Source organism: Hetaerina americana, unplaced genomic scaffold (genome assembly GCF_022747635.1).
Source record: "Hetaerina americana unplaced genomic scaffold, ioHetAmer1.1.p SCAF_3, whole genome shotgun sequence".
Classification (NCBI taxonomy): Eukaryota; Metazoa; Arthropoda; class Insecta; order Odonata; family Calopterygidae; genus Hetaerina; species Hetaerina americana.
This window is the reverse complement of record NW_027286874.1, coordinates 88721481-88733847: the sequence shown is the minus strand read 5'-3', so window position 1 is coordinate 88733847 and position 12367 is coordinate 88721481. Positions and strand designations below refer to the sequence as shown.

At 34.1% G+C, this 12367-nt stretch overlaps 1 protein-coding gene across 1 annotated transcript in view; it reads left to right on the top strand.

The window, feature by feature from the left end:
* LOC139690863 (uncharacterized) overlaps positions 1-12367 on the top strand; it is a 45379-nt gene that overhangs the window by 13311 nt on the left and 19701 nt on the right. The window contains exons 3-4 of the mRNA XM_071588474.1: positions 8995-9203; positions 9660-9811. Coding sequence (XP_071444575.1) covers positions 8995-9203; positions 9660-9811 — 361 coding nt within the window. The remainder of the gene's footprint in view (positions 1-8994; positions 9204-9659; positions 9812-12367) is intronic.

The following is a 12367-nucleotide window of genomic DNA, read 5'->3' as shown; positions in this document are numbered from 1 at the left end:
CAATGTTTGTTCGTTGTATGCTTGAATAAATTGAAACGACAGGTATGTAGCCACCTAATTCTACAGATTTAACATCTACATCTACATAATACCCCGCAAGCCACCGCAAGGGCGTGTGGCGCGTAACACTGTAACTCTGGTGGTAGAACTAGCAATTTAGTGCTTGAATATTCCAATTATGGGTCCATGAAGTTGTCCATGGTAATGAAAAATTTGAATTTTGGCCTCGCAGGTGGGAATTAGCTGAGCAAATTCATTAAACTAGAGCTATAATAGGAGTGTGTTTACCCGACCCGTAAAAGAAATTTTAACTAATATAATACAAATGATCTTCTACAATGAACTATAAATTATGGTCATCAATTGCCTTTATTAAGCGTGGTTCATGCCATCCTTCACTACAAATTTTCATTCATTCAGACTTAAAGTATGGTTGTATCCTATTGAAATTCTGTAATTTCTTGCCATACTTTTATATAATCTGAATCTGTCCTTTACAAGCCCATGTGTCTTTATGTATTCAGGTGATGGCTCCATGTAACTATTATACTAATTTGATATATCTTATTGAGTAAAGTTTATCAAAATTGAACTATTGGTGAATAGGGATTGATGGTTTCTGTTATTTTTTTCTTTTTGATAGAGTGTATCTTTTCACCCATGTATATGCATAGCTCCCAATCGCATGATTCTTTGAATTCTGTGTAATCATATTTTATGTCTATCATTTAACTAAAAGTTTAAATACAATGAAACCTTGGCTTAAAATTCCAGATATTAACGTTTTCCACAATTTGCAGTTATTACAAGTTCCGTTAAATATCTGTGTAGTCTAAGTACATTATTGTACCGATTTTTGCCCTCAAGAAACCACCCCACATTCCCTGCAATTTATGTTGATTGACAGAAAGGAGGATGGGCATTAGCCTATTAGAGAAAGGTGCCAATAAGGCAACAATTAAATGTTCCATCCAATAAACTGCACCTAACTTAAAGTGCTCTCCCCTTTGCAACCAAGTAGAGATCAGGCTACAAAAGATATTATAGTATTCATAAATTTAAATGAATTATGAATTTGGAATGATTAAATGAATTGAAGGAGAAGGGTTTCCCTGTATTTCATTATTTATAGAAACGGTATTCTTCATGTGGTATCAGCTAATATATCTTTAAGATTGGCATAATAGTCAGTCATTGGCATATAAATGGATCGCCTTATACCAGGTGTTGAGGGAATGAGAGGTATTGGAGAGGTTTCGATGAACTGCAAAGTATTTATCATGAGAATTAATTTATCAGTTTTATAAAAACCCCTAAACACAGAATTAGGTAGAAGGAAATACCAGTAGATAAAAAACTGAGGCAAGATGCTACTAGGGCAAAAGAAGTGTGTTTGAGGAGATAGTGCAAGGGCATGGAGTATACGAAAGAAGGATAAAATAGTTGTGATGTACAGAAAGGTGAAAGAACTATTGGGAGGTTAAGGGGGAAAATCAATGCATAGCACGCAAGATACAGCAGTAAAATTACTAATAAACCAAGTAAGATTTGTGAAAGCTGGAAACAAATGCATTTGATTTATATGGTAAATATATTAAACCAGCAACTTTTGACATAGAAACAGAATATGACTTAGGATTGACGCATGTGGTTGTGAGGTAGAAAGAATATGGAGGGAATTGAAATCAAATAAGGGCCAAAGATTATAGGGACTGATCAGTTTGGTTTGAAGAAAGGGAAAGGTGTGCGTGATGTAATGGCAGTAATTAGCCTACTAATAGAAAGGAATATAGAGCACAATCAGGATTTATTTGTTTGTTAGATTTCCCAAAGGCATTTGATCGAGTGAATTGGGTTGAATCAATGAATGTATGATTAAATATAGGAGTAGATCAGAGGGATAGGTGACTTGTACATCACTAGTATATGTCCTGGATTGCTCAGATGCATGGTGGATCGAAAGTTGGAATAGGCAATGTTAGAAAGTGGAGTAACTAATGAGGTGTGGAGGTGTGTTTCCTCGCTTGAAGATAAAAATTTACAGAGAATAAGGTGAAACAAAAAATGGGGTTGATGTGCATGAAATTACTGCTAGGAAAGTTCATTATCTGGTCCAATTGGCTGTGATTATTGAAGATATTGAAAATTATATTCCTCTAGCCACCCTGATTGTGCTCATTAAGTAATAGTTTTGGGGGAGGCAGCTGACAGCTGAGTTTATTTGCACCATTGGGAAAGGAAGGGTGGAGAGAAACCTGGCATCGGCATTAGCCTACTCTTGTCTAAAGGCACCAAAAGGTCAGCAGTTGATGTCTCATCCGAGGAACACTCTAGTGAGATGTACACACTCTCCACAAAGCACCTCAATTAGGGATCTGGATTCCACTGAAATGAAACCTTCTGCCTCTGGGATTTGAACCCGGGCCCTCATGGTGGGAAGCCTGTATGTTAGCCACTTCGCCATCCCAATTTGCCTGTGCTTAGTAACCCCCATAGCTTATTTACAGTTGCACTTATAGCATATTTAAGTATGTTGTCTTCACCAATGAGTATTTTAAACATATTTACTGTTTTAAGAGCTCACAAGAGATGTTCAGGGTGATTTGTCTTCTATTTTATATACATCATGAGATCTCATTGCCAAATCTATCATCTTTATTCTTCCCATACTAAATCTGTGATTCTTACATATATTTCCTTGGTGTGCAGAAGTTTTAATATTTATTTAATAATTAATGGCAGTTATAATAGTAAAATACGAAGAATGAAAGTATATTTTAGGTCTTAAGTTATACTCGTAAACTATTCAGCTTTTTAAATTAGGTTCAGCATAGGGTGATTAATTTTGCTAAAAAGGAATATTTTTTAAGTGTCCTAGTAAATTTTAATTGTGAATATTCCATAGCCAGGCTATGGGGTGTTCACATGCTGTATTAACTAGAAGATAATGAATAATATTATTTTATAAAAATATTGTATTAATTTTAAATATTAATCCATTATGAACAAGAAGAAAAGTAATTGAAGTAGATCTCTTTCTTATGGGGTATAAACCTTTTAATATATGAGGTGAGGAGAGCTAGCTTAATTATACGGAAATCTGAAAATATGTATTGCATGATAAAATGCTCTCTTCAATTCAATGTTTTGCTTGTTTCATAATTTTGCATATAAGCTTAGCATTTCTTTCAAAGTGTTGCAATGTATTGTATGCTTTTCAAATTCAAGAATTAATGCAAATCATTTCATATGTATGCCTTCTTATTTGTAAGCCATTGTAATTATGTTATGATATAACATTTGTAGTAGTGCCTGTAGCTCTGTGTTTGCAGTAAATGTACATCTTTTGGGAGGTGCATTAATGAACGTACAGCATCATTTAATGTAAGCCATTCCTTTATTAATCTGTAAAGGGAAATGCAGGTGTTATATTATCCTTATGTTTATTATTTGTTGTTTTATGTATTATTCATGATATTGATGTTGATTCATTATCAACTGTGTTCATATTAAATCTGGTCCAACTTCCAACTGATCACTGTTGTCCCTAAAATTAAGTAATGTAAAGTTCAAAATAATATTACCTCTCTCTTTAACTTCAGTTATCCTATTTCCTGTGCCTTGGTAATGTACCCATTATGCATAGCATACTTATTTTCTGGGGTAACCTTTAGAAATTTCATATATTTGTAGTATAAAATGGTTTCATACTTTACGACATTTTTATCAACACACTGTGACTGGATTCATATGTCAGGCTTTGTTCAGTTTGGGTGGGAGGGTTTTCTCAGGGAAATTTAGAGTGCAGGGGGTGGTTGGGAAGGGGGGTAAAAAACTGTGATTTGGACATGAAGACATAAGGATCACATGCAGGGAGGAGTAGGGATAAATCTGAGACAAATACAATGGATAAAGGGAAAAAAGGAACCAAGGGGTTTGGAAAATAGAAATGTGGAAAACTGTGTGCCTATGTGAGATATTGTGGGAAGAGTCCCATGTCTAATGTGTTCTATATATGAGAAAGAGTATGCCAGCTGTGGAGTTAACAGTTGTCTAGATTTTATAATTTCCTTATATCCATAATACGTACATGGTGCTGCCGTGCGCTACATCCCATGACCTTATCTTTCCACTCCAAATCTCACCTTCTAACTTAACTTAAAACGAAAGACTCTCCATTCTCGGGATGTCACCGCATAGGTTGTTTTTCTGACAACAGTTTTGTCCGTGTTTCAACGAGCGTCTTCAGGTCAAGGCTGCTGAAATAGAATTTGGTATGATGAAACCAGTAGCCAGTGTTTTTACAAACTGTTGATGGTATGAATGCTTTTACTGCAGTAGATTGTGAACTATCACTCAAAATTTTAGTGTATTAGCCTGTTGATAGGAGGGTGGAATGCATCAGTTTCTTGAATTGGTTTACTTCTTACAAAACTGCACCGTGTGTGAAAACATGTCTGTTGCCTTGGAGCTTGGGTGATGTATTCCTGTATTATATCTGGGAGTTGTATAAACAATTCTTCGTTCAGTTCGTTTATAATTTTAATTACTTGATGTGGGAGCCCTGAGAATGGATAGTAGAGATACTGCCGGGATTGTTCTCAAGGAACACATCAAACCTTGTATGTGTGAATAAATTAAAAGTGATTTGTTTAATGAAAATTAAGTATTAAGCACTTTTTCAGAAAACCTTATCATAAAGCAAGATGAATTTTTGGTGGAATTGATACTACCTATTGGCATAAAATATCATCTCATTTTATTTCATTCACTTATCAAAATTTTAGACCGAAAATAAGTCCCCAAATGATATATTTTATTATGATGTGAACACAATTTTTTCTTGTTCAACGACGTGGACAAGAGTTTAACTGAACATTTTTTTCTCTGAGTTTCACTGGGAAAAATAGGGTAAATGACTTTTTTTTGCCTGGATATGGTTATAAAAATATTAATCTAATTAATCTACAGTAGTTAAGTAAGCTTAATATATATTTATTTATTTTGCTCATTTTGAATCTCAGTAATGAGCTGTGATTCACATGCATTATAATAAGTGATTTACAATGATGCCTTGATCCATGTAATGTCATCTTTCTTTTATTGAACCTCCTCTGTTTATTATTTTCATTTTCCTTCTGAAAGATATTATAAATGCTTTTAATATTGTTGTGAATTGCTTTGCATGGTATGGATGACATGCTAATATTTCTGCTCAGATATTACTCTAAATAGAGCTTGCTATTTGATTTTTGTTCCACTACTTATACTCATTGCAAGATTGGTACCACTAGGAATTTTGTTTCAATTGTGGTTTTTGAAATCATTTCAACAGGAATAAAGCTAACTCAGCTAAAGCTAAACTTTTTCTTTTGAGCACTAGGCATTCCTTCACTGGATCATCATGTAACACCTTGGCTTTCTCACAAATTATTGTCACATGGTAGCCGTTTTTCATTTATCTAAGCCAAACATAGTTTGTCCATCTCTGCCATATTTTTCAATCTTTTAAAAGACTCTTTTATAATCCCTTTTGCTCCTTCAGCTGCTTTGATAACGTATTTATTTTTCAAAATAGTCGATTTAGGCATCCTGAAGTAGAGAGATGAGCCACACATGCCCTGATTTCATGCTCGGCAATACAATTTTTCATAGATACAATTGTAGCTGTAACAGCTTTCCTCTTACTCCTATTTTCCTCAATACTCTTTTAAGACCTGAAGTGAATATGCTTATTTGCTGTTATATAAAAATAATATGAAATAGCCACAAAAACTTCATCACATGAGTCTTTTACTATAAATTCCAAAGAAAAACAACAACTTAAAGGCCTGAGTGCTGGGGAAACCTACATAAACATAAACAATGTTCTGGATTAATGTACAACAAAACCTAAGTCGTATGAAATGTAGTTAATATGGAAACCCCAAGTGACTATTTCGTTATTTCAGAATAGGCCTCGTGCCTGGCATTTGGATTCCTAGGTGAAATTGACTCAAATTTTTAATTCGATTTGCAAATTTTTCAAGTTCAGGGACGTTCAGATTCCAGGGGCAATATTATATTCACATACAATATGCCTGCCAACTTGCTCTTGGTGAGTAACTAAAGGCTAATTAACGTGCTCATGGTGGTAATTAATTTAAAGCTAATATTGAGCTATGATTATTTTTTTTGGACTGTAATTCATTTATAGTATTATGTTTTTGTTTGGAAAAAATTATTACTGGAATTCCATCTTACAAGTAAATAATTGCTTTTAGTCACCTTATGTATATGCTATGAATTTTTATTGTGCTATTTAAGCTGCTTTAATTTATTATTTTTGCATATTAAATATTTTTGTAATTAATATACTTTATTTTTACATTATTGCCATTAGCTTGAGTATCTGTTAAATTCTAAAGGTTTGGTTTAGATTAATATTTTGAGCTATATTCTTCCCTTAGTCAGTGCTTTCCAAGTATGCTTGACTGGATATTTTTATGATATGTTAAGATTATATGCTTAAAACCAATTAGTCAACTTAACATTCTCTTTGGGTGACATCTTATACTGTTGAACCCTGTGTATTCATCTGTTAATGAAAACTTGAATAATATCATTGTGCTTGCCGTTGTATTTTACTGATCTGAATTGTGCACTGTATTTTTACCTTACTAAGTGTTATTTATGCATGTATCTGATACCGTACAAAGTATTTGTAGCTAATGTGTATTATAACAGGTTTTTTATAGAATTATAATACATAATGGGTATTATCTAACCTGTTTTCCATTTATGTATCAAATTAGGTGCATGAAAAGTTGATAAAAACTTGAGCATGGAAGGGGTTATGAGTAAATCGATCTCTAAAATGTGAAACTTGACTGTTAAGTACTTGATAAATTCCTGCGTACTTATATGTAAGAAAACATCTGTTACATGGATATATGGACTGAAAACATCCCATCCATGGATATCTGAATTTTAAATGGAATAGGCACATTTGTATTATTTTCCCAATAGTATTACTTTTTATTGACCATTAATGATCTTGCACTTACCCGAGCCATCAATTCAAGTAGCCATCCCATTTTTCCATAGGACCCAACAGTAAGTAACATTGGATTCTAATTGAAAATTGCAATATTTAAAAAAAAACTAAAAACAGCAGAACTTAATGTTCAAAGGTCAAAGCCAGAACCCCAGTGAAGAGGATGAGGCTCTCTAACTCTGTGCAAAGAGGCAAGCTAGGGAAAACTTAAGTTATGACAATTTTCGGTTGCCAAAAAGAGGGAAAATCCCATCAAAGCAGTGGTCTTTGATCTGGGCAAAGGGTGGTGTTTGAATTGGGACATAAGGGCACTACAATAAGTTCTGGAAAAGGGGTAGTCATGTATTCGGAGTATGCCATAGATTTGGCAAAAGTAATCAGTCTCTGAATATTTTGACGATAAAAGTGATGTACAGGTTTTAAAACTCAACTACTGAATTAAATATGCCTTTTCAGATCAAATTAATGCAAAAGTGTTGCCAAAGGTGTAGCTGAAGTGTGTGGCACACCATGCACTAGTAATTCTCGGTTAAAAACACACCTGAAAGCAAATACAGGATGTGGTCAGTGTATTGCTAGTTGAACCACTTGTAATTTTCCTCACTGCTTTGGTTTAGCGTGTTGAGAATGTTTGCCCTAAGCATTCTTTTATGAAGTTGTAAATCTTTGTTTTTGGTTTCTTTTAATCCTATATATTCTTTAGTTAGAAAGCACCAATTACTACAGGGTCCATTCCCTATTTAGTTATGCATGTAGGAAGGTCATCCCAACCAACAGATAAAATAACTTTGCCATGTACGATAATGATTGAAATGGTGTACAAATGTAACAGTGAGATAACATCAGTGTTACATAACCTTTCATTAAAACATAACTACTCATGGACTTATAGTAATTAATGATTTCTTTATTGTGAAATGGCCTAATAGCAGTGCGTACCTCCATTAACCATTTATGAGATACAATTTGCTAGGGAGATTATTAGACTGGAATGTTATCAGCATTTTTCTGCAAAGAAATTTATTTCAAACCTGAAATTTGAAATTCATCTTATGATTTTTTTGGAATAGTGTGAGTGATGTAAAGGTGACTTTTTACTGGTGATAACATTGCTTTTCTACATTATAAAGTACTCTGCAAATATGTTTCATTAGTTTTTCCATAGGAAAATAAGTTTTTATGAAGAAAATCAGTGATATTCTTTAGCATGTAAGCAAAAATGCTCGAAACCAGGTAGCACTTCATACAGCTTCTAATAAAACCTTGAGCCTCGAGTATTTTTAGTGAAATATGGTACGTAAATTGTGACTTTAAAGTACATAGGTAAATGTAATCTGTTTGAAATAAAGTCGCATTAGTTTTAGTTGAGCCTGGTTTCCAACTAGATTTTTTATTCAAAAGTTTCTGGTATTAATTCTAAACTTAAAAATGGCAAGTCATAATCAATTTTTCAATCAAATTCATTGGCTACCATATTACGACTTAAAGGATATGAAACTAATTTTGAACACAATTTATGATTCTCTAGTGATTCAAATGAGTTGTTTTTATAAAGACTGCTAGTAAAAAAAAATATTATATTCTCTTTCATCCTTCAATGCTTGAAAAGTTGTCAGCTATTGGGATATTTTTTGCATCTGCATTTCTAAGTCGTAATGTCCAGTTAATTATTTCTTTTTCTCCAAAAACAACTGAAGAGCTTAGAAGAAGGAAATAAAGCTTTTAACTGTTCAGCCTAAGTATAAAAAACATAATCTGCTTCTCAGTATGTCTGTAACAATTGAAGCTCACTCCTTAGGATCACAACAGGAGGTGGCATATTCTTTGATGATACTTGCTGAAATATTATTGAAAATTTGGCACTATAATTTTTACAGTTTGGGTTTTTCATCAACTTCAACCATGATGCCAGTTGCCGTGCTATCCAACTAATTATTTCCTTTTATTAATATTGGTAGTCCTTGTTGCAGAAATTAGAAAAATACCTATTAAAAGTGAATCGCATCCAACAAAACACCACATCCATGCCTGGAACTAGCAAAGAAGCTGGTCCCAGCAGTATTAACTTTGCCGAAGCAGCACTTGTTGTGCAAGGCTCAACCAAGATATATGGGAAAAAAGTCGATCTTCTCTTCAATGCTGCTGTTCAGCTGTTTCGTTTACTCAGGTATAGACATGGTTTCTTTTTTTATTAACCTTTATAATGGCAGTGATCAAGAAAGTTTAATGGAAAGTTGTGATGTTTAATCATCCAGAAATATCCTTAGTAATAACTCATTTGGGAAACCGTCTTTGATTAAAAATTCTCACGACGTCATTTGTTCATGATATCATGATACCCAACTAAACTAATGATTAAGATGAGTGACTTACTTGGGTTAGGCAAAAATTGTGGCCTAGGGCATTCAAACCCAATCAATGACTTCATGGCTTTGGTAATAGTAATGTTCTACCAGCTTATACATAAGCAGCCATGCATATAAAAATTTCTATTCATGATGCTCATTACTGAATATTTCTCTAGAGTGAAAAAACTGCATTTTATTATTCATTTTGATGTCTTATTGATTTTATATAGTTTTCTACTGAGTAATAAAGTCTCATTTTTCTCTCTATTTCCAAGTACACCATTTGAAGAACCAGAGGAAGAAGATGACGAAGAGGCAGGGCCATCAGACACTCCAAGGAGAACGAAGAACAGCAAAAAACTACGTCTTGGCATTGAGAACAGGGATTTGGCTGAAGACATTGCTCTTGTTGATGGCATGAAGGAAGGTACGTGCTATCCTTAGACCTGAGTCAACATATAACTTTAAGAATTATTGATTGGTGCTTGTTAATTGTTGGGGTTATTATTATTATAAGGTAGCCTCCCAAATAATATTTGTATGGTCTAGAGAGGCTTTGGATAGGCACCAACTGATCACCACTACATTTCTAAACCTTGTTTAATTAGGTGCAAATGAACACCCTTCACTGCAATACACCATTCTTCACTTCTTCATATTTTCTACCTTCCTTCATTCCCTCCACCATGCCAATTCTTTTTCCATCCTGATAAAGGCTCACCTTATATTTTCCGCTCTTATTACAGGTTTTGACACTCATTGAGATCAAAATGCTCTGTGTCAACATTTCTTACTTCCTTTGGATTCCTCCCAACAGCTCTCTCCCTTCCCCCACCATGCATAGTATTTCTTCGTTTGTTTTCCTTTCCGTCAATTTTACCTTTTCCATCATTCTCCACACTCCTATCTCAAAAGTCTCCAGTATCACATCCAATACACCTATCATCTTAATGTAATGACCAAGTTTCTGTGGCATACAAAGCCATTATCCATATCAAAGTTTTCAATAATCTTTTCTTAATATACTTACTCAACATCCCTGTAATAAACTCCTTGTGGAAGCTTCTTTGTGTTATGCAAATCTTCTTGTTGTATTCCTACTATGTCGAGCATATTAATTCAAAACACCTCCAGGATCAGTAAACTGTTTTATCTGCTCTTTAACTTCCTTCCTAGTAGTAAGTAGAAAGGGTGGAGAAAAACCCGGCATTGACATTAGCCTACTCTTAGTAAAAGGTGCCAAGAGGTCCACAGCTTAATATCCGATTTGATGAGCAGTGTACTCACTTAAAGTGCTCTTACTTACTCCAAGTGCTCTCTACGAAGAATCTCAAGTAGGGATTAGGATACCACTAAAAAGATCTGCTGTTGCCAGGATTTAATCCCTTAATGGGAAGCCAGTTAACCTTCATCTTCTACCTAGGTATCCTTTAGCTTTTCTCTTTCTCAAAAACCACATAACCTTTGTGTTGTTTACATTTATTCTTGCCCCATACTTATTGATTGCACTGACTGTTCAATGCGCTCTGTAATGCATGCAACCCCTTGGCTAACAGGCCAACTAAAGCTTGATCATCTGCAAATCTGATTTTATGGTTTCCCCACTGACTTTCATTCCTATCTGCAGATCTTTCCTTGTTTCTCTTACTATTTCCATTTAATATGCGTTGAAAAGTGCAGGTGATAATGGATATCCCTCTTCGTCTTACTTCTCCTCCTAACACTCTCCATCATAACTCTCAGTCTGCTGCACACATTTGAGCAGATATACAAGTGGTCCAGATGTGGGGTAGTCCTCTGAATTCCCATTCGAAACAATTAAAATGTCATGTACTCACATCTTTGGTATTCAAGTATTTATAATTTATATTAAAGAGCTTTAAAGTTTTTCTGAGACATTGCTTGAGCCATAAGATATGTTGTATTTGCTGAGATGTGAGCAGAATGAAATGGGGAAACATTTAACCGGAAAAGAGTCATCATAGGTTATCAAACTTTTTCATGTCCTGATCCCATTTTATAGAAGCTAAGTGATCTACAACCTGTAGTACAGTTGAAAGGTTTTTTTTATTGGGTAAAATGATTTACATTGAAAATAAAGTTTTCTGTATGTATAATATAATTCAATCTTAACTTTAAGTTAAAACATGGATCGAAAGTTATCACCATATTTTTATTCTGTTGCATTCTTCCTGTCTTTTGAATAGTGGTTTCCTAGTAAATAACATGAATATGAGATTTATTGGTTAACAAATTATGACATGAAGACCAACTCACTGCTCTAAAATATATCAACTTCCTAGTCTAAAATTGTAAGAGTTTACATTATTCCTGTTCTATTACTGTGGGTGGGGGAGCTACTTTTGGCTAGTGTGAGAATCTAAGTCAGTGCATCTTTTCTTTCCTGCCCCCCACCCTCACTTTGGATCAGACACTTAGATTTTTTACTTCCTCATCAGTGGCTACCACTTCGATAGCTATCTGCTATCAGTATTGTGAAGATGGATGGGGTCTTCAAAAAGAGAGAATGTGACAAAAGGAGTTGAGTAGGAGGCTTGGATGGCATTTTCAAAAATGGATCTTTGTGCTTCTGGGTTAACTCTTTATGCTTTAGTCTTAAAGGTTTAATTTTTAAATTTTCGAATGCTCTTTTGGTGCTAAATGGCAATACAAATGTGCCCTAATGATGTTTTTAAAGCCTTAATTAACATAAAACCTAAGTTAACCCGAAATTGAATTGTTTTTCATTTTGATATGTAAGCTTTCTTGGGTATTATTCATCAGTAGTAGTTTTTTTTCCGGAAACTCTTAAATAATTTTTACTACTTTTCATTTCACGTGAAACTTCAGCCGTTTTGGTTCTATTATTCATCCCAGTCATAATTTGTGTTAAAGGAATCCTGAACCTACTGTCACAAAAGTTATGTGAAAGCTACTGTAACAATATTTATAAAATAAAATCCAGTTTTTTTTACAGGATTCA